A 21,583-nucleotide genomic window follows, 5' to 3' on the forward strand; every position below is an offset into this window, starting at 1 on the left:
GCGACCCATTACGCCCATATAACATCTCTCCTGCGCAAGCTGCACTGGCTCCCAGTGGTCTTCCGGGTGCGATTCAAGGTGTTGGTTACCACCTTTAAAGTGCTCCATGGCTTATGGCCTGGGTACTTCCGAGACTGACTTCTGCCGCCAGTAGCCTCCCGCCGGCCAGTTCGCTCCCACACAGAGGGGCTCCTCAGAGTGCCATCGGCTAAGTTATGTCGGCTGGTGACACCCAGGGGGAGGGCCTTCTCTGTGGGTGCTCCTGCCCTTTGGAACAAACTGCCCCTGGAAATACGTAAGATTTCTGATCTTCGTGTATTTCGCTGAGCTCTTAAAACCCTACTGTTCCGCCAGGCTGGGCTATCTTTGTGAATGATTTTAAATTGGGTGTTTTAATTAGGTTTTAATTCTGAGCCAAAATTATTTATTACTTTTAATTGGTTTTTAAATCAATGTATATATATTATGTTTTAATTGGCTGTACACCACCCCGAGTCCTTCAGGAGGAGGGTGGTATAGAAATTAAATTAATAAATAAAATAAATAAACCTTTGCCACAAAGCGAAGGTTGGAGACTGGACAGTAGTTAGCCAAAACAGCCGGATCCAGAGAAGGCTTCTTGAGGAGGGGCCTCACCACCGCCTCTTTCAAGGCAGAAGACAAGACACCCTCACTCAAAGAAGTGTTAATAATCCCCTGGAGCCAGCCTCGCGTAACCTCCCGGGAGGCCAGCACCAACCAGGAGGGACACGGGTCCAATAAACATGCGGTTGCGTTCAGCCGTCCCAGAATCCTGTCCACATCCTCGGGAGCCACAGGGTCAAACTCCTCCCAGATAACATTCTCAAGATTTCTTTGTGCAGCCACATTTCATGCTATTTTGATACTTTAATCCATTAAAAAGTACCAAGAGTTGTATGTAATTGTGCAACCCTTGAGATAAATAATGATAATCACAAAAATGAAAAGAATTCAGCAATTAAAGAAAAAAACAAGAGCCAAGCCATCAGGCAGCATTAACATTCCTGATTATACAGAAAAGTTTAAGCACAGAAACAGCATCTTGAATTGTACCTTGAAATCATCTAGCAGTCAGGACAGCTTGCGTACTAATGATGCCTCATGGGAGAAATGAGAAACGCATATTACTGCTGACACCTCTGCAGCATAATCCAACAGATGCCACACAAATACCTCAATATACCCATGAAAGAAATTTTCCAAGTCCTCCCTTCCGAAGAGGGTTGATGTCTCACAAAATAGGAGTGTGGGATAGCATTCTGCAGATACAGTAAGGGTGGAGAAGTACTGACACTTTGCTACTGTTACAACCACAATCAAGTTCTTAATAGTGGTTTTCACCTGATTTTCAGTAGAGTTCATACCTGCTGAACACCAGCAATACTCTAAATGTCTCTTCTCCTATTTGATCTCTCAACTCTTCTGAAAAGCACGGAGAGTGACAAAAAGGAGAGATCCAAGGTTTCATCAGCCACCTTGTTCCAAGCAACACCAAGACCTTGCATGGACCATGCAGCAGACCAACAGGGATAGTCCCCAGCATCCCCTGAAACTGCTCAGCAAGTAGTTGCTGGAGCAGACCAATTATTGGATTCAGTTTCCCCGGGAGGGTCATGATGATGGAGAATCTCTAGGAAATCAGGGTTTGATTTGACCATGACAAGGGGACAGCATAAGCTCTCACTTTCAGATCACATTACCACTGCTCTGACAGAATACTAAATCTGAAATCAAGCTCTTAATGACCTGGTAGACACTCATGGCTGTAATGGAAGCCCTGAGCTCCTAAGCTACCTCAGACTGCATTCCCAGAGAAAGATGTGGGAGGAATTCCACTGCCAATCCAGAGTAAAGGAGATCAGGTAAGGAGGTTGCAGTGTAGGAAATAGGTAGGTACAATAGCAACAATCCCAATCGATCCCTAGAGCCCAATGTAATGAGCAAGTTGTCAGAACCAGGAACTTGTGGGACAAGGGATTCTATGATAAGGATTCCCCAAAATTTTAACCCAAGACTGGCTACTGTTGACCTCACTTCCTTCCTAAGAAGTCTGTAAGGGGTATGCAATAAAAGCACCAATGTGCCTACCATCCCTGTCCTAATGTTCCCTTTAATTGTATTCATTTTATGTATTCAATTCATGCTTATACTTATATATATTATCTAATACTAAATAAATAAATAAATAAATAAATAAATAAATAAATAAATAAATAAATATCATAAATCTAGGAGAGTGAAACATCCAAGGCCACTCAGTCTTGCTTGCATTGAACTGGACTGACTCTTCCTCCACATCCAGATACAAACCAGTCTTGAGGTATTGACTGGTATATTTCACCTACTGATAACAGAAAATCTAGCTGCTTTTCCCACTTAAAAGGCTACAAGGTCAGAAAGTAATTGATAAGATAAGACCAGAAGATTGTAGGTAAGAAGATAAAGTATTCTGGGTGAACATTTGATATGCAGGGTTCAGATATGTGAGTTTGCTGTTCTGCTTTTAATGTGTTACATATCAACATTTATTACACCTAAATATTTGTGTTGACCAAGGCAGAGACATCACTAAAGAATCAACCAACAAACTTCAGGCAATCAACTCTAACAATATTTTAAAATACACCCTATCACCCCAGCCTCTTCTGGAGATGTGGAATTTGCATATTTTATCTGTAGTTTGCTACATTTGTGGAAACTTAAAAGCACTGTCTCGAGAGGATACTTTTGTGATTCTTCTTTGGAATCCAAAGACAGGTAAGAAGAAACCGGGACAATAAAAGAAAACGGCCGTGTCTGACTGGGATTGGAAGAGATGAAAAAGACCTGAGGAAGAGGACTCAGGTTGATGGTGCTCTTGTGGGGAAAGCTGGGCTATCTTTGCTGCTTTGAGGGGAGATGAAGTAGAAAACTAACAATATGAACAAACAAATATATGACTGTCAGAGTTTTATGAAGGAAATGATGGAAAGATTACTTTGCCAGATCTTCCATTATTGTAGCAAATTGATTCTCTGGCATCCTTGATTTTATTAGTTTACTAGATTTTTATCTTGCCTTTATTACATTATAAGTAGTCCTAGGTGGTGAATATATATATTATATCTTCCTCCTTCTATTTTCCACCCAAAATCCCTCTGAGGTGAGTTTAGCTAAGAGAGAGTGGATATCCCACTTAAAAGTCCTATGGCGGACAACTAAATATTAATATAAAGAGGATCAGATGTACATGTGGAAGAGTTTGTAATTTATGCTAATAAAATATATTTTAGAGGTTTTTTGAACATGAAACATTCTAGGCAGTATAAATGGTAAGGAATTGAGTAGTTACCCTGTTCTTTCTTTTCCTTCTTAACAGATTTTTCATTTCTAGTAAGGACACAGCTGAAGCAGATTTTGGAAAAATAGAGAGGAAACACAATGCTGTCTAAATACTTGCAAAGTATTGTTTTCAGTGGTAATTGCACAATACTGTGTTTAGGAAGACAACATAAATGTCTATAGAGTCAGAAGTAGTCAAGGTCAACTCATGGCTTTACTTTTTTAAACAGAATACATAAGAATTGGAAGATGATAATAATTATTAGAGCATTCACCCTGGCTTCTTTCTGGTTAATAATTTTATTAGCTCTTTTTCGTCTTTGTCCCTTTACACTTATCGTTTCAGTCTAGGCATCTAGGAGAAGGAGAAAGGTAACAACTGGCCTTGTGACCTGGAGACATTTGATTTAATATGGAAAGGACTACTGTACAACTTCCTGGGGTCACAATGAGTTCACCTGAAGAAGCTGAAAATATTAAAATGTTCTTTCATCATCAACATTCATTTATAATCTCAAAGGTAAGACATGTAATACTTACAAATAGTATATTAAGTACCGTATTTTCCGGCGTATAAGACGACTGGGCGTATAAGACGACCCCCGACTTTTCCTGTTAAAATATAGGGTTTGGGCTATACTCACCGTATAAGACTACCCCTCTTCCAATGCACACCAAATAAAAATTAAAAAACATCAACTGGCTCACCCACAATGTAAAAGCAGCTGTGCTAGACCCAAAATGGCCCCTGCAACAAGCAGGAACCTCACACAGCCACAAAAAGCCCAAAAAAAACAACTTTCACACTTTACATACACAAAATTCCACATGCAGCTTTGTGAGATTTTGTGTGTTTGTGTAGTTAGAGTGAAACACTACAGAAACACACTAAATCTCAGAAAGCTGCACAAATATTATTATTATTTTTTTTATATGAAAACTAAATTTAAAACTTCCTAAACTTTAAATGGCTAGGTCTAAAAAAGAACAACTAAAAAAAACCCCAATTAACTATTTTTTTTAAAGCTCCCAAAGGGGAAAATTTATAATCATTTACAATCTCAAAGGTAAGACATGTAATACTTACAAATAGTATATTAAGTACCGTATTTTCCAGCGTATAAGACGACTGGGCGTATAAGACGACCCCCGACTTTTCCTGTTAAAATATAGGGTTTGGGCTATACTCACCATATAAGACTACCCCTCTTCCAACGCACACCAAATAAAAATCATCAAACATCAACTAGCTCACCCAATAGAACAGGGGTCTCCAACCTTGGCAACTTTAAGACTTGTAGACTTCAACTCCCAGAATTCCTCAGCCAGCTTTGTTTTGCTGGCTGAGGAATTCTGGGAGTTGAAGTCCACAACTCCTGCCTGCTTGATTGCAGGCAGGGAGTGGCTTGCTGATGGAATGGATTCAGGCAAGCGAAGCAAGGCAAGCGTTGCGATTAGCAGCTAAGGTAAGCAAGCTGGAGGGGGAAAAGTTTTTTTCTTTTACATGGCTCTGGCGATCCCAGCTGAGTTGCCTGATTAGCAGGCAACTCAGCTGGGATCGTCAGAGCTTGGATCGCCAGAGCCATTTAAGGCTCGTCAGTCTTTTGGACTGGTCTGCCTGGTTACAGGAGAACGACACCCGGCGTATAAGACGACCCCCGACTTTTGAGAAGATTTTCATGTGTTAAAAAGTCGTCTTATACGCCGGAAAATACGGTAGTAAAACTTACAAAGCAAAATTCTTTCACTTCTTTCTTTTTGTGGTGTGACTCTTTATAACTCCCTGGACACATGTCTGTGGAATTTTTGGGCAACATGTTTAGAAATAGTTTGCAATTGCCTTCTTCCTTGACCTGAGAGAGAATGACTGGCCCAAGATCACTGAGATGGTTTCAGGCCTAAGGTAGGATGGAAACTCAGCTCTCCTATTTTATAGCCAGGTACCTTAACCACGACTGCAAACTAGCTTTTTTTGTCTTCATGAAAATCACTGAATGCTGAACACTTTGCTATAATGAAAACTTCCACATAAGTTGTATAAATGCCACAAGGTTTTTTGCTACAAGCTTTGAGTGAGCTTCAGAAGATGAATTGCAGATGTATTACAAAAAATCTGTCTCCTTTATTTTGCTTTCCTATTGATTTATCTCATCACCTGACATGGTCCCATAATTCCCAACAATTGAAATCTTTCTTTGGCTCTTTCCAGTTGTTTTTTCCCATTAATGTTAAACAATTCAAGCACTCAAGAGAGAAGTAATCTTACCATTTGTCATGAGTGTTACTGCACTTAATCATTCCAGACTGTGTGGATGTTGTTGAACAAAGGAGCAGATCCCTGTACAGACCATTTCTTCTCTTGCTCATCAGCAACAGGTGCAGTAAAGTACTAGGGTTTAAATTTTGTCGCTACTGGTTTGGTTATGGATGTGCGCGCGCGCAAGCGCACATGTAATGCTTCTGCATCACAAACCGGGGCAAACTGGTAGCAACTCACCACTGGTGCAGTGGGCAGGAATAGTTGCCAAAGATAATCATGCTTGGTCCTAGAGCAATAGTTGTTTATTTATCCCACATTTATTATTTTTTACAAATAACTCAATGTAGCAAACATATCCATCAAACTTCCATTTAGTATTTTCCCCATAACAGTCCTGTGAGGTGAGTTGTGTTGAGAGGAAGTGACTGACCAATGGCTTTCATGGTTGTCTTGAGAGCTCTGAGTAAGCTCTAGAAAAAGTACAAATCTGTCCTCACGTTTAAAGTGATGCAGTAACGCTCCTTTTTGTACATTTGCCCATGTCTTTCCAGATCATATTTACTGCAAGTGAGCTGGGTGTCTTCGATTTGCTGAGGAAGTCGGGGGAACTGCTGCCCTCTGACACTGTGGCTGAGCGCTTGAAGACCAGTCTCACTGGGATGCAGATGCTGCTGGAGACCTGTGTGGGGTTAAAGGTCCTGAAAGTGGAATGGAAGGAGGGCAAAGGTGATCCTGTTAGCAGGAAGAAGCAGTTATAGCTGCTTCAGGATTGTCAGCAATTCTTTTTGGAGTGCCAGATCAAATGTTTTGGGTTTCATGACTGAAATGAAGTGAAGTGCAATCATGTATATTGGACCTTATGCTTTGCTCATCTCATTTCAGAGCTATATGGATGCAAAGCAGGGGTGGGTTCTACTTACCTTTACTACCGGTTCACAACGGGGCCATGCACGCTCTTCTGTGCATGCACAGAAGCATTCTGATGACGTCAGGGTCGGTGGATGGAGCCTCCCGTCAGTTTTACTACCGGTTCTATAGAACCGGTGTGAACCGGGGGCAACCTACCACTGATGCAAAGGGTTTTGAAGTAATTGTCTTATGCTTTCATATATGCTTTCATTTTCAGGTTTTTATGGAAACACAGAGTTTGCGGACCTCTTTCTTGCTAAATCAAGCTCAAAATCTCAGTATTATTCCATGAAGTTCTATTCAGAAACTATATATCCAGCAATGCAATATTTGACTGAAGCTGTGAGGTAAGAAGGGAGTATCGGTAAAGTAAAACTTTTTCTCAAAGACAATATTAGGGATCAGGACTGGTAGGCTTCCTTTCCGGCAAGTAACAGGGATTAGTGTCCTTACCATGTGGGAGTTTTGTTTGCTGTATCATTTACATGTTTATTCACTAAATTACTGTAGAATCATCATCACTCGATAGATTTTCTCTATTGCCCATTTTCTCAATTGAGTTTGAAGAAGTAATTACCTCTAGGTCTGTTTAATTTAAGACATGGAGTTTTAGCAGATGCAATGATAGTGAACTGATTACACACACCCATTTTCTTTTGGATTTTCCAGTGGTGTTATTTATTCACAATCAAAATTTAATTGTTGCTCAATGTCTTTGGAAAAGATGCCTTTGCAACCCACAGGCATGCATGCCTGCAGAGACACAAAGAAATTTATAAAAATTAGGGTTAAGATTTTTAATCTGATTAAAAACATTGTTTTAGCATTTTAATTTAGAAAGACACTTTGATGATTGAAGCAAAACTCAGTTCATCAAATATCAGAAGTCTAATAATCAAAATGACAAAGAAAAAAATCCTGCAAAAGGATTGGCTAAATGAATTTAATAACTACGTATTTAATAATTTTAAAAAACCACTTAGTGAAACAAGACGGACATAAAGATTCAGTTTCTGTCAGATTCACTCACTTCCCAGGTTTTCAGGACTGTTTAGAGCCTGTGATATTTTTAGAGTAACTTTTGCAAGCAATATTATTATGCTATTTGAATAGAAGCACTATTTTGATGCTGGGGAAGTAGAAAAATATAATAGCTAAATGTATTTTTGTTGTTTTCAATTAAAACAAAAAAAAATCTACTACAGGAATGGGAAATCTCAGATTCTATCAATATATGGTGTTCCTTCAAAGGAATTTTATGGACCTCAGTACAGGTAAAGTAGCATTTTTATGACTTTGGTTTGTACAGATTGGATAGTAAATAGCTGTTTTGCTTTTATTTTCCTTATCAAATCTCAATTTGCAACTCTGCAAACATTTTCATGGAAGTTTTTTTTTTCCTAAATAAGCCTAGACTAGCAACATTACCCACCAACATTGATTTTGAGCAATCTGCCACCAAGAGAACCAAAGCCCAGCTTTATTCTAATGATCCTCACACTATTCCATCCATACTACAATCACAAATTTGGAGCCTAGGTTGCAAACCAGTCCATCAGCCAATTTATCACCACTGGATGGTTTGCAAGGAGAAGAAGGTATGGAGAGATGTGCTGAATATTGTTTTCATAATTTTGATCTGCGTGTGTGTTTCTTGTTATCTTCTACTTCCCAACTCATCTTTTCATTATTTCCTGGTCTTTGCATAAGTTTGATACCCTGTAAAGAAATAGTATGAAAAGTAGCTATGTTTGGATCTTAGTGAAGCATGAATAATATACAAACTTTCCCATGCCCTTATGTCTTATGATATTTTTTTGTTCTAGCCTTCAATCTTTCTTTTCGGGCATTGGGATATTCTTACAACCTGCCTCACTGATCAAGAATTAATTTTCAAAAGGGAGAACTGGAATTTACAAGTAGAACTAGGTCATCTACACCTCAATTGCTAGAATGTGCAGTATGGTCCAGTACAGAAACAAAGATGCTTTCATTCATTACCCAGAGATTCTCCAAAACGCTTGTAATATATTTTCTGTTGCTCAAGTGCTAGTCCACAAGAATGTTGAACTACTTTTGAGATCCTTTCAGGGCATGTGATCCTGAGGCAAATATTGGCATATTCAACAATTTTGGCCAGGAATTACTCAGGGTACAAATTTGGAGGGAAATGAGAATAATTTATCTAGGTCATATGGATTACTAATGCCATCAAACTTCAAGACACATATTAAATAATCTGTTCTTTAAAACTAGATAATTAGCACAAAAGCCTGCAGAAACCATGGCTACATAATGAAAAATATAGTTTTAGATTTATGATCAGATGTTAATCATATGGTATTTAATGTAGTTGTTAATCATCTGCCAATGCAAATTTCAATTCTAGTTCAAAGGAAGGTGTTGAAAGCTTTTTCAGTTTCATGAGTGAGGCTTGGAGTCTGTATGGAAAAGAAATGGTCTCTGCCTTTGATCTTTCTGAATTTCATCTCATTTATGATCTGGGTGGTAAGTACCTGAAGGTTTTCATCATGCCCCTTACTATCAATTTGATATGATGTGATATTTTGAAGAAACTGGATTGAAAGTCTTTCATGACTGTAATTCCCTGATTGTAAATGTAGGCTTGTAGAATTCTTTGTTTTAGAGTTTTGAACCTTATTTGTAAATACCCAATTTTAAACTTTAGCTTATCAGAATTAGTCAATGGCTCACAGTAAGTACCAACAATACTGAAACTGTTTGGAAAGAGATGGGCACATTTTTGAAGATGAAAGCACTCCTTCCTTTTCCATCCCATGCCTGGGATAATAGTGTCATGATGCATTGAATGAAAAAAGAGCCAGCTCATGTGGTGGTTAAGACATTCAGGTTAGAAACTTGGAAACCAGGAGTTTTAGTCCAGCTGGGTGACTTAGGGCCAGTCATTTTTTTCTCAGCCCAATGAAACAGGCAATGGGAAACCTGTACTGAAGCCTTGCCAAAATAAAAACAAAAACAAACAAACAACCAAAACCCCCATCCCCACCCCACCCCTGCAAGGGTTTATCCAGGCTTGAATGAGATAACTCGCTACTGCCAATTGGTTGCAGGATAACTTGCCCTAGGCAGCTTGCCGTGGGGACAACTTGTTATGAGCCTGGGCCTTCCACTCTGGTTTCCTGGCTTGGCCTGGCTTGAGAGAGGTGAACACACCCATAGACATAGAGACCCAGATACAAAGATGCATGCACCATTATTTAATTATTTAAGACCGGGTCAATTATGCCCCGGTTTTGGAGGGAAAGACCTCTCCTTCAGTATGCTGTGTGAGCACACATACATACCCTCCCCGCCCCTCCAAGCTTGGGGACTTTTATCTGCATCTGAGCTGGCAACTTCCAATCACTGGGCTTGAAGAGAAGGACCTCTCCTTTGTTGTGCTGTATGTGTGCTACAGAACTTGTCAGTCAGAGAATTCTGACTGGCAGGATCAAGGAAGGGGCCTTTTCTGCTGCTGTTCCTGATTTGCAGAACATCTTGCCCCCAGAAATTAGGAAAGCCCCCAATCTTCTGGCCTTCTGTAATGGTGTCAAAATTTGGCTGTACTTGCATGTGTAGAGGACATTAGGTCCCACATATCCATAGGAGAGAATTCATGAGATTCCCCACCTCCCACCTGTAATTAACTTTTTGTCTCCCCATTTCTGCATCTCTTAGAATTTTATAATGTTGTTTTACATTTTCAATCTTAAATTATTCATTTTTAATGTTTTATTATATTGAGTGACGTGGTGGCCTAGAGATAAAGATGCTTGCCTCCCACTCAAAAGGTTGAGAGTTCAATTCTAGGCAGCAACATATGTTTCTCTATCTAGGGCTCAAAGAGAAAATATCTGCTGCAAACTCCATGTAGGCATCAGGAAGGGCATCAGCCAATAAACACTCAGATCCATTCAGTTGCCCTGACTCCATCCAGATAAAAGGGATTACAGGATTGTTTTATTTATTGATTAAATTGTATATTGCCCAGAGCCTCTCAGTGAGGGAGATGCACATTTAATAAGTTTGATATATAAATAAACAAATATATGTTAATGAATACACTTCTTTAAATGACAATATTGTACATCTGTTTAGCACAGCTATTTGAAAAATAAAAGAATCGGGTAAGCTAAAAATCATAATAAATGTACTAGTAAATTGTTGATATACAGGATATCTTTCTTACCTAGTTCCTTTTTTGCATTGTGTTTTTTTCCCCAAGGAAGTAGTGGTGGCTTAGCTAAGGAATTAGTTTCAGTGTACCCAAATTGTACCGTGAAACTTTTTGATCTTCCTGGAGTTGTGGAAATATCAAAAAAATATAATGAGTTTTCAGATGAATCCCAGATCTCTTTCCATGAAGGTAATATGTGCTTTGAATTAACATCTCTGCCATTTCAAAGCAGTAGTTGAGAAAAAGCCAGTTTCATTGTAAAGCAAGCTTTATGAACAGGAGAGTAAATTGTTTCTCCAAATTCCTACCATATTAAGAGATGCCAAATAATAGTTGGAGTTATAGAGGAGAATATGCTGAAATTCAGCCAAAACAAGATATGCTGGGAATCAGCCAAATAATAGGTGGAGCTACGGAGGATAAAATGCTGGAAATCAGCCAAACTGAACTATGTTTGGAAATTAGCTAAACAATAGTTGGAGATATATATAAAGGGTGAAAAAGAAAATGTTGGAAAATAACTAAAATGAAATGAAAAATTTTGAGATCTCTGTGTAAAAATTTAAGATTTGAAGATTGGATGGAATGGGTCTAGATATTAAAAAGCACAGTAAGACTTTTGATTAATAAATGGAAATAAAAATTAAGTTGTATATATTTGGAATTAAGATTGGTGGTGATAAAGTAGTAAGGTAAACATTTAGATGAAGAGGTTAGATTATTTTTAAAAATTTGTATTTTGATATTGTTGTTAAAAAAAGCAATGGAGAATAATTTGGAAAGAATCGGATTGATTTTTGATATAATAGAATGGTTTAGATGGTTAAGAATGGAATGGTTAAGATGCTAGAATTTATGTTATAAACATTTGTCTTTATTTGGAATTTTTTTTCTTTTTTTTTAAAAAAGATGTAATGGTGAAATTTTTTTTATGAAAATGTAAGCGAGATTACCTACCTATGACCGGATTAAGACTTCGTTCTTGAAAGATATATTTTATGTTTGTGTTTGGAAAAAATAAAAATATTTAGCAAAAATAAATAAATAAATTTATTTTTATTACAGGGGATTTTTTTAAAGATCCAATTCCCGAAGCAGATCTTTACATCTTATCAAGAGTCTTGTATAACTGGAGTGATGAAAAATGCATCCAGCTGCTAACAAAAGTATTTACAGCCTGTAAGCCAGGTAGGCATTGCTAGAAAGAGAAAAATTGCCATTTGTGAATGGGAAGACAAGCAAGCCAACCAGAGCGATCCATAGCTGTTTTATGTATTTGCAACAAATTTTAACAAGTGAGCACTATCTCACTTGGCTCAGAAGTTTGGTTGTAGGTCTTTGCAGTCATTAAGTGATACAGGTAGTCCTCGACTTATAACTATTTGTTTAATGACTGTTTGAAATTGCAACGGCACTGAAAAAAATGTGACTTGTGACTGTTTTTCACACTTACGACTGTTGCAGCATCCCCATGGGCACATGATCAAAATTCAGATGCTTGGCAATTGGTTTCATATTTATGATGGTTGGGGTATTCTGGGGTCATGTAATCACCTTTTGCAACCTTCTGACAAGCAAAGTCAACGGGGAAGCCAGATTCACTTTAAAACTGTGTTACTAACTTAACAACTGCAGTGATTCATTTAACAACAGTGACAAAAAGAATTGTAAAATGGAGCAAAACTCACTTAACAACTATCTTGCTTAACATCAGGAATTTTGGGCCTAATTGGGTTGTAAATCAAGGACTACCTGTAAAGCATGTGACCACATTGCTCAATGACCATAATCCTGGGTCTTTCAGTTGAGACTGCCACTTATCATTGAATTTAAGCAAAGTCTGGTTGAGGAAAGATTCCTTAGAACTTCCATGATGCTTCAGTCATGAAATAGAAGTAGAAGAAGCAGAGCATGAGAAGCAATCCTGTAGGAAATAGGCTAATGTGGCATATGTTTTGAATTAAACAATAATGAAGGATCCAGGGTTTGCATAACATTTTTATATCTTTTAGGACCCTCGGGAGACTAAAATGGACCATAGACTTAGCATTGGCAAAAAAAGGCCAATTTGCTAAAATAATACTTTTAGAAGAGGGAGAAAGTGTTGGGAGAAAGGTCACAGTCATAAAAATGAAAATGTGATGCAAGGGCATTACTTCATTTGTAGGTAAGATATTACTGATTTAATAAATTATTTTTGCAACAGGTGGTGGAGTCTTAGCAATGGAACCAATTATTGATGACAAAATATCCGGGTCGCTTCCTGGTCATTTCTACTGCATCATAATGTTGCTTATATCTGAAGGAAAAGCACGGAAAGAATCAGAACATCGAATGCTCTTCCAAACTGCTGGCTTTAAAGATATTCAGTTTAAGAAAGGAAATGTTTATGATGTCATTTTGGCCAGAAAATAATATTCAACATGCTTCATTCCAGCTGAATGTTAAATAATTCAAATAATAAAAATGCTTTTTCTACTGTATTGATTCTAACCTGTGAGTGTACAGATCAAGGGTGAAATTAAATTTTTTTGCTACCAGTTCTGTGGGCGTGGCTTAATTAGTGGGCATAATGTGAATGATGTAGGAATAGTACAGGGTCAGCTATATGAACACTGAAGGACCCTCTTTATTCACATTATTATAAGAAAGAAATGTGCTTGTTTAGAGATTACACTAAGTCGGCTAAATTCCATTCTTGGTAATATATATCTTCTGAGGGGCCTAGTTGTCAAGGATGCAAGGACATCCATATGAAACAAAAGTTACTTATTATCCAAAGCAGCCATGAATCTACGCATCAGCAATCACAGAACTGAGGAAGGTTGTTTAGCTAAGATAATCTTATGAACTAGAAAATAATGTAGGAATTTAATAATTTAGAAAGTATCAATTATGTAACAAATGTATGTTAACCATATATGGAAAACTGCTGTGCTCACAAAATCCTTTGTCTTGGATATGTATAAAAGCAGTTGTATCAGAGCTCTTCTTGGTTCAGAATTGCAGATACAAATCTGATTCTGAAACTGCGCAATAAAGTGTCTCTGGCTGACCAGGAATGTTGTTTGGTCTCATCATTCCATAACAGGCGAGGCTTGGTGGTAAGGTGACTGGGTGGGCGTGGCCAAGTCAATGTCACTTCTTTGCCCTTTTTTAACCTACAAAACACCACAACACAACTGACTCACCCACAATGTACAAGCTGCTGTGTTAGACCCAAAATGGCCCCTGCAATAAGCAGGAACCTCACACAGCCACAAAAAGCCCAAAAAACCAACTTTCACACTTCACACACACAAAATTCCACATACAGCTTTGTGAGATTTTGTGTGTTTGTGTAGTTAGAGTGACACACTAAATCTCAGAAAGCTGCACAAACATTTTATTTTATTTTTATTTTTATATAAACAGCTAAATTTAAAACTTCCTAAACTTTAAATGTCTAAGTCTAAAAAAAGAACAACTAAAAAAAACCCCAATTAACTATTTTTTTAAAGCTCCCAAAGGGGGAAAAAACTTACCCAATAGAACAGGGGTCTCCAACCTTGGCAACTTTAAGACTTGTGGACTTCAACTCCCAGAATTCCTCAACAAGCTTTGCTGGGAGTTGAAGTCCACAAGTCTTAAAGTTGTAGATAGAGCTGCTCACCGATTAGCTTGATTGCAGGTAGGGAGATCCAGTTGCTTGCTGATGCATGGATTGCGATCGTCATGCGATCAGCAGCTAAGGTAAGCAAGCTGGAGGCTGGGTGGGGGGGGGGGGGAGAAAAAAAGAAACTTTTTTTCTTTTACATGGCTCTGGTGATCCAAGCTGAGTTGCCTGATTAGCAGGCAACTCAGCTGGGATGTCAGAGATTGGCTGGTCAGAGCCATTTAAAAGAAAAAAAAGGCTTTGATGATCGCGGGGCTCAGCTGGGCACGGGGGGCGGGGGCAGGGAGTTTTGCTACTGGTTCTCTGAACTGCCCGCCGCCATCGCTACTTACTCGCCCGAGCTGGTCCGAACCGGGAGCATTTCACCCCTGGTACAGATGTATATATTTACCATATTAATCTTATTGTCTATCTATTGACATTACTTTGATTTTTATCACTGGAAGAAAGTAATTTAGGCTGAATAACTCTTGAGATTTTCCCATTCTGAGGGAACAACTTGTTGCCCAAGAGGTTGATTAGATCAGAAAACTGACTTCATAGGAATACAATAACTACTATAGGAGTGGAAAAAATTAAATGGACCTTATGAATACATACAGGAGTATTATGTACAATACAACACTGCATTATGATGGATTTATATAGTACAAGATATTGCAAATTCAAGTTTCCTTCAGCAGAAGAAGCTACTAAAAACCTTATGAAGAAAGTTGGGAAGAAAGAGAGAGAACAATTCCTCTTTTCACTGAGCTATTACAGCGAAAACTGCTATGTATGCCACCTTAAGTCATAGAAATCTAATAAAACAAATAAGCAAACAGCAAATCTGTTCCTGTCTGAGCCTTATAGAGGCAACTTGAATGCTTCCAGGTTAATTTTATAAGGCCTTTTTGTCCACCTTCCATTAGTGCATAAAAATGCTTTCCCTGCATCTTTAAGAAGTGGCCTTCCTCTATAACAGCCAGAGTTTGATGATCTTTGCTTGGGAACCTCAGTCCCAAAGGGATCATATATAGGTAGTGGAAATGATATTGCTGAATTGATAGTTGATCCTTATTTCTTAGTGAAAGTGTGCAATTACACAGAAAAGTGTTAGCACAGCTTGCATAGTAGTGATGAGTCATTACAATAACAAGAAATGGATTCTGCAAATACAATAAGAGTGGAGAAATATCAAAAATTTACCACTCTTAAAGGCACAGTATAGGCTTTAACAGTGGCTCTCACCTTATTGAACATGCTTTAGATCAGGGCTGTCAAACTCCCGGCCCATGGACGGATGCGTCACGTGCTGGCCACGCCTACACCTGGTTTAGCAAAAGGAAAAAAGTCTTGATACATCCCGTGACACTGCCGTGACGATGTGAGTTTGGCACCCCTGCTTTAGATGCTTTTCTCCATGCAGCAGACCAATATGGATAGTCCCTAGCTCCCTTTGAAGCTGCTCAGCAATCAGTCAGTTGTAGCAGACCAATCTACTGTGTCCAGTCCCTGTGGTGGGTCATGGCATTGGAAAATCCCTAGGAAATCAGGGTGTGATCTGACCGTGAAAAGGAGACAGCATAACTTCTCCCAATTTCAGATCACACTGCCAGTTCTCTGACAGGTACACTAACTCAGAATTCAGGCTCCAGATAACCTGGGAGATGCACATGATTGTCATGGAAGTTTTGAACTCTTGAGCCACCTCAGATTCCATTCTACAAGGAAGTCAGGCAAGGAAGTTGTAGTATAGCAGTGATGTAGGTAAAATAGCAACAGCCCCAGCTGATCTCTAGACCCCAACTTGATGAACAGGTTCTCACAATTGGGAACCTGTTGGGCAGGATCCCTGAAAGCCACAAGGGATTTCCTGATAACAATAGCTAGACCCCCATCTTCCCAAACCGGTATGCACATATCTGATTAGTCCACCTTCATTCCCCCAAACAATAGAATAGAATAGAATAGAATAGAATAGAATAGAATAGAATAGAATAGAATAGAATAGAATAGAATAGAATAGAATAGAATAGAATAGAATTCTTTATTGGCCAAGCGTGATTGGACACACAAGGAATTTGTCTTGGTGCATACACTCTTGGAGTACATAAAAGAAAAGATACATTTGTCAAGAATTATAAGGTACAACACTTAATCATAGTCATAGGGAAACAGTCAATATAAATCTTAAGGATACCAGCAACAAGGTTACAGTCATACAGTCATAAGTGGGAGGAGATGGGTGATAGGAACGATGAGAAGATTAATAGTAATGCAAACTTAGTAACTAGTTTGACAGTGTTGAGGGAATTATTTGTTTAGCATAGTGATGGCGTTCGGGGAAAAAACTGTTCTTGTGTCAGGTTGTTCTGGTGTGCAGTGCTCTATAGCGTCATTTTGAGGGTAGGAGTTGAAACAGTTTATGTCCAGAATGCGAGAGGTCTGTAATTATTTTCACAGCCCTCTTTTTGACTCGTGCAGTGTACAAGTCCTCAATGGAAGTCAGGTTGGTAGTAATTGTTTTTTCTGCAGTTCTAATTATCCTCTGAAGTCTGTGTCTGTCTTGTTGGGTTGCAAAGCCAAACCAGACAGTTATAGAGGTGCAGATGACAGACTCAATAATTCCTCTGTAGAACTGTATCAGCAGCTCTTTGGCAGTTTGAGCTTTCTGAGTTGGTGCCGAAAGAACATTCTTTGTTGTGCTTTTTTGATGACATTTTTGATGTTGGGTGTCCATTTTAGGTCGTGAGATATGGTAGAACCTAGAAATTTGAAGGTCTCTACTGTTGCTCCTGTGTTGTCTAGTATTGTAAGCAGTTGTACCCTGTTTCCCCGAAAATAAGACACCCCCTGATAATAAGCCCAATCGGGCTTTTGAGCGCATGTGCTAAAATAAGCCTCCCCCTGAAAATAAGCCCTCCCTGAAAATATTTAAATGCAGAGCTGGAAATCAGGTAAGATGGCAAGAGAAGCCCCATCTTGCTCCACTTGCCCCAAAATAATAAGACGTCCCTGAAAATAAGGCCAAGTGCTTATTTCGGAGTTCAAAAAAATATAAGACAGGGTCTTATTTTCAGGGAAACCCAGGTAGTATGGGAGGGTTTCTCCTAAAGTCCATCACCATTTCTATGGTTTTGAATGTGTTCAGTTACAGATTGTTCCGGTTGCACCACAAGGCTAGTAGTTCAACCTCCCATCTGTATGTGGATTCATCATTGTCTCGAATGAGACCAATCACTGTTGCATCATCTGCAAACTTCAGTACTTTAACAGAGGGATCTTTTGAGATGCAGTCGTTGGTGTATAGAGAGAAGAGAAATGGAGAGAGCACATAGCCTTGGGGGTGGGGCTGTGCTAATTGTACAGGTATCTGATGTGATTCTGCTTAGCTTCATCTGCTGCTTCCTGTCTGTTAGGAAGCTTATGATCCATTTACAAGTGTGTTCAGGTACCGCTAGTTGGTTTAGTTTAGTTAGAAGAATGTCTGGAATGATGGTGTTTAATGCTGAACTAAAGTCTACAAAGAGGACCCTTGTGTAGGTCTTTGTAGATTCAAGATGTTGTAGGATGTAGTGCAGAGCCATATTAACAATATCATCTGTTGATCTATTTGCTCAGTATGCAAATTGCAGGGGGTCTAACAGTGGATCTGTGATGGCTTTCAAGTGAGACAGCACTAGCCTTTCAAAGGTTTTCATAACTACAGATGTTAGAGCAACTGGTCTGTAGTCGTTCAGTTCCTTGATGGTGGGCTTCTTTGGCACTGGGATGATAGTAGAGCGTTTGAAGCAAGAAGGAACATAGCACATCTCTAGCGATTTATTGAAGATACGGGTGAAGATGGGGGCCAATTGGTCAGCACAGACTTTTAAGCAAGAAGGAGTTATCTTGTCTGGGCGTGGAGCTTTTCCTGGTTTTTGTCTGTGAAATTAGGTCTCGCACTTCCTTTTCTGTGATCACTAGGGGTTGTGAACTTAATGGGATGGGGTCAGTTGTAGGAGGTTTGGCTGTTGTTAATGTGTCTGAGATGGGGGTTGTGGAGATAGGTGGCTGTAGTTTCCTTTCAAACCTGCAGTAAAACATGTTCAGGTCATCTGCCAGTTGTTGATTTCCTTTAGCCTGGGAAAGAGGCTTGCCATAACTGGTGATATTTTTAAGAGTTTTCCATATGTTTGCTGGTTCATTTGTTGAGAACTGATTCTTTAGCTTTTCAGAGTAGCTTCTTTTCGCTGCTCTGATCTCCCTTGTTAATACATTTCTGGCCTGATTGTACAGCATTTTTCACCTTTTCTGTAGGTTTCCTCTTTGGAATGACGTAGCTGCTTAAGTTTAGCTGTGAACCAAGGTTTGTTGTTACTGTATATTCGCAAGTTCCTGGTCAGTACACATAGGTCTTCACAGAAACTGACATATGATGTTACAGTATTTGTAAGTTCATCTAAGTCTGCAGAGGTACTTTCAAAAACATTCCAATCAGTGCAATCAAGGCAGGCCTGTAGCTTTAACTTTGCCTCCTCCATCCAGGTCTTCAATTCAATCCGTCCAGGACTGATTTAATTGTTGGTTTTGTGGTTTTAAGTCTTTGCCTGTAAGCAAGTACAAGGTGAATCAAGCAATGATCAGAGTGCCCCACAGCTGCTTGTGGTAAGGACCGATAGCATCTTTTAGTGTTGTGTAGCAATGGTTTAAAGTATTCTTGCCTCTAGTGGGATAATTGACATGCTGAAAATATTTTGGTAGCTCTTTCTTTAAGTTTGCTTTGTTTAGATATCCCAAAATAATGGCCAGTGAATTGGGGTATTTGGCTTCAGCCTCCATAACCTGGTCAGCTAGAATTCGTAATGCCTTGTTTACACAGGCTTGTGGGGGAACATAAACAGCAATTAGTAGAAATGAGGAGAACTCGCTTGGACAGTATAATGGTTTACAGTTGATAAGGAAAGACTCTTAAGTTTTCATCACAGAATTTATATATTATAGTTATATCCTGAGATCAGCTGTTGTTGATCTATAAGTCTCCTCCCTTCTTTTTACCTGACGAGTCTGCAGTCCTGTCTGCTCTATGTATCTGAAACCCTGGAATTTGCATGCTGTTGTCATCAATAACATCATGTAACCTTCTCAAGGAATTGAATCTTCCCAAACCCGTATGCACATATCTGATTAGTCCACCTTCAACCCCCAAACAGTAATTCCATCTCCGTATTTGTGCCCCTCATTCCCAGGACTGAGTCCCACCCATTGTCCTTACTAACATCCTGGAGGGTGGGGTGACCATGGCATGAATGACCATCTCAAGAGCCTCCTGTCAAGGAAGAGATGCAACTGGCACACCAGATCAATTTGGGCAGGGGCCCTCCTGGTTACAGTGTCTCCTTCTGATTGAACAGTAGCTGCAAGTCTAGGAGAACCCCCATGTTGTGCACCATTCATGAATAGGGAACTGCACCCCCATCCAAGACCAATGGAGGAAATATTGTCAATCTGGGGGGTCAAACAGCCAAAGTCACTCACTCTTGCTTACATTGAATTGGTCACTTCCTCCCCATCTAGATGCAAACAATCTTGAGGTACTGGGTTAGTAGATTGACAGTTTCATCTGCACAGAGTTGAGATGTAGAGCTGGGTATCATTTTGCATACTGATAACAGAAAATCTAGTTGGTTTTTCTACTTCAAAGGCTACAAGGTCAAAATGTAGTTGATAAGACCAGAAGGCTTCATGTAAGAAGATACAGTATTCTGGGTATATTGCTCTGCATGCCCTCAATGTGTCACACACAGCAACATGTACTACTATAAATATTTGTGTTGATTAGGAGAAGGCAGAGACATCAGTAAAAAGTCAACCAACAAACTCTTGAACTCAGTTTCTTCAGCTATGCCAGGGATATGCAACCCGCGGCTCTGGATCCTCATGTGGCTCTTTCATCCCTCTGCTGCGGCTCCCTGGACTCAAAATATGTGTCACAACCACCAATGTGTGACACCCGCCAGCATGTGATTTATTGAGCTTTTCGGCCCATCTTTTTTTCCGAAATGTTTTTGTTGCATGCAGAAATAAAAATTTGTTCTCTCTATAGCAGTTCATTGATTTCATAAATGTAATACGCTATCGTTTTTTTATAGATAACATAAAGGTAAAAAATGATATATGCAGTGTTATCTTCATTTTAGATGTCAAAAGGGTTTTGTGGCTCCCGGTGTTTTCTTTTCTGTGGGAAACGGGTCTAAATGGCTCTTTGAACGGGTCCAAATGGCTCTTTGGACCTCGTTTAAGGTTGCCGACCCCTGAGCTATGCAATGGGGAGAAAAGCTTTGAAATGAAATGAAAGATCAGGACACAGTTTCTATCCAGCTGCCCTTGGAACGTGATTTACTATAGTTAGCAAAATAGGTATTTCTACTTCCTTAGTAGAAGAGTTTCTATTGCACAATTTGAGTCCCAACAATTAGTCAAAATGAATGTTTGTCTATATGCATTATTGAGCAAGTTTAAGGAAGAAATGAATTCTGGAAAGATTTCTATCTGCACTTTTGAACTCATATTTTTAACAAAAGATATACAAACTTCATTGGGGAAGAGCCCATTGCCAAAAAATATTTTAAAAATGCCCCCCAGCCTCTTCTGAAGATGTGGCATTTGCATAGTTTAGCTGTGTTTATGAAGACTGTGGAAACTATAAAAGCATTGCCTTCAAAGAAGACTCCTTTGTGATTCTTCCTCGGAATCCAAAGGACAGGTAAAAAGGAACAGTGACTATCCAAGAGAATGGCAGCGTCTCACCTGGGATGGGAAAAAATGAAAAAGTCCTGAGGGAGGCTACAAAAGTGTTTGGAGATGAAGACATAATAATACAATTAAGAGACTCTGGTACATGGGGTTGCTGTGAGAGGAGCCAGGAGGGAGAAAATGTTATCTATGCTGTCTTGAAGGGAGTACAAATCTAACAATATGAACAAATATGTGACTCTCAGAGCTTTATGGAGGAAATTCTGCATTAGTGCAGCTAATTGCTTCTCTGGCATTCCCGATTGTATTTATTTATTTGTTTTTATCCTTTCTTTATTGCATTATAAGTAGCATTATTGCATTATAAGTAAATAGAGAATATACATAATGCACCTTTCTCCTATGTTCTACACAACAGTTCTCTGAGGTAAATTGTGCTGAAAGAGAGAATATATCACATAACTGCTTTATAGTGGGCTACTAAGTGCTGATATAAATAGGA

The 21,583-nt window shown here is 39.1% G+C and overlaps 1 protein-coding gene across 1 annotated transcript; it reads left to right on the top strand.

Annotated features, from left to right (window-relative positions):
- The first annotated feature begins 3,754 nt into the window (after nucleotides 1–3,754).
- On the top strand, nucleotides 3,755–13,759 carry LOC117673715 (acetylserotonin O-methyltransferase-like). The gene is made up of 8 exons (XM_034431270.3): nucleotides 3,755–3,862; nucleotides 6,154–6,328; nucleotides 6,729–6,858; nucleotides 7,717–7,785; nucleotides 8,901–9,019; nucleotides 10,758–10,898; nucleotides 11,775–11,897; nucleotides 12,916–13,759. The coding sequence occupies exons 1-8, from the start codon at nucleotides 3,755–3,757 to the stop codon at nucleotides 13,122–13,124; spliced, it is 1,074 nt and encodes a 357-aa protein (XP_034287161.2). The 3' UTR covers nucleotides 13,125–13,759.
- The last annotated feature ends 7,824 nt before the right edge of the window (nucleotides 13,760–21,583 follow it).

Source organism: Pantherophis guttatus, chromosome 5 (assembly GCF_059756535.1).
Source record: "Pantherophis guttatus breed Tessera chromosome 5, ASM5975653v1, whole genome shotgun sequence".
Classification (NCBI taxonomy): domain Eukaryota; kingdom Metazoa; phylum Chordata; class Lepidosauria; order Squamata; family Colubridae; genus Pantherophis; species Pantherophis guttatus.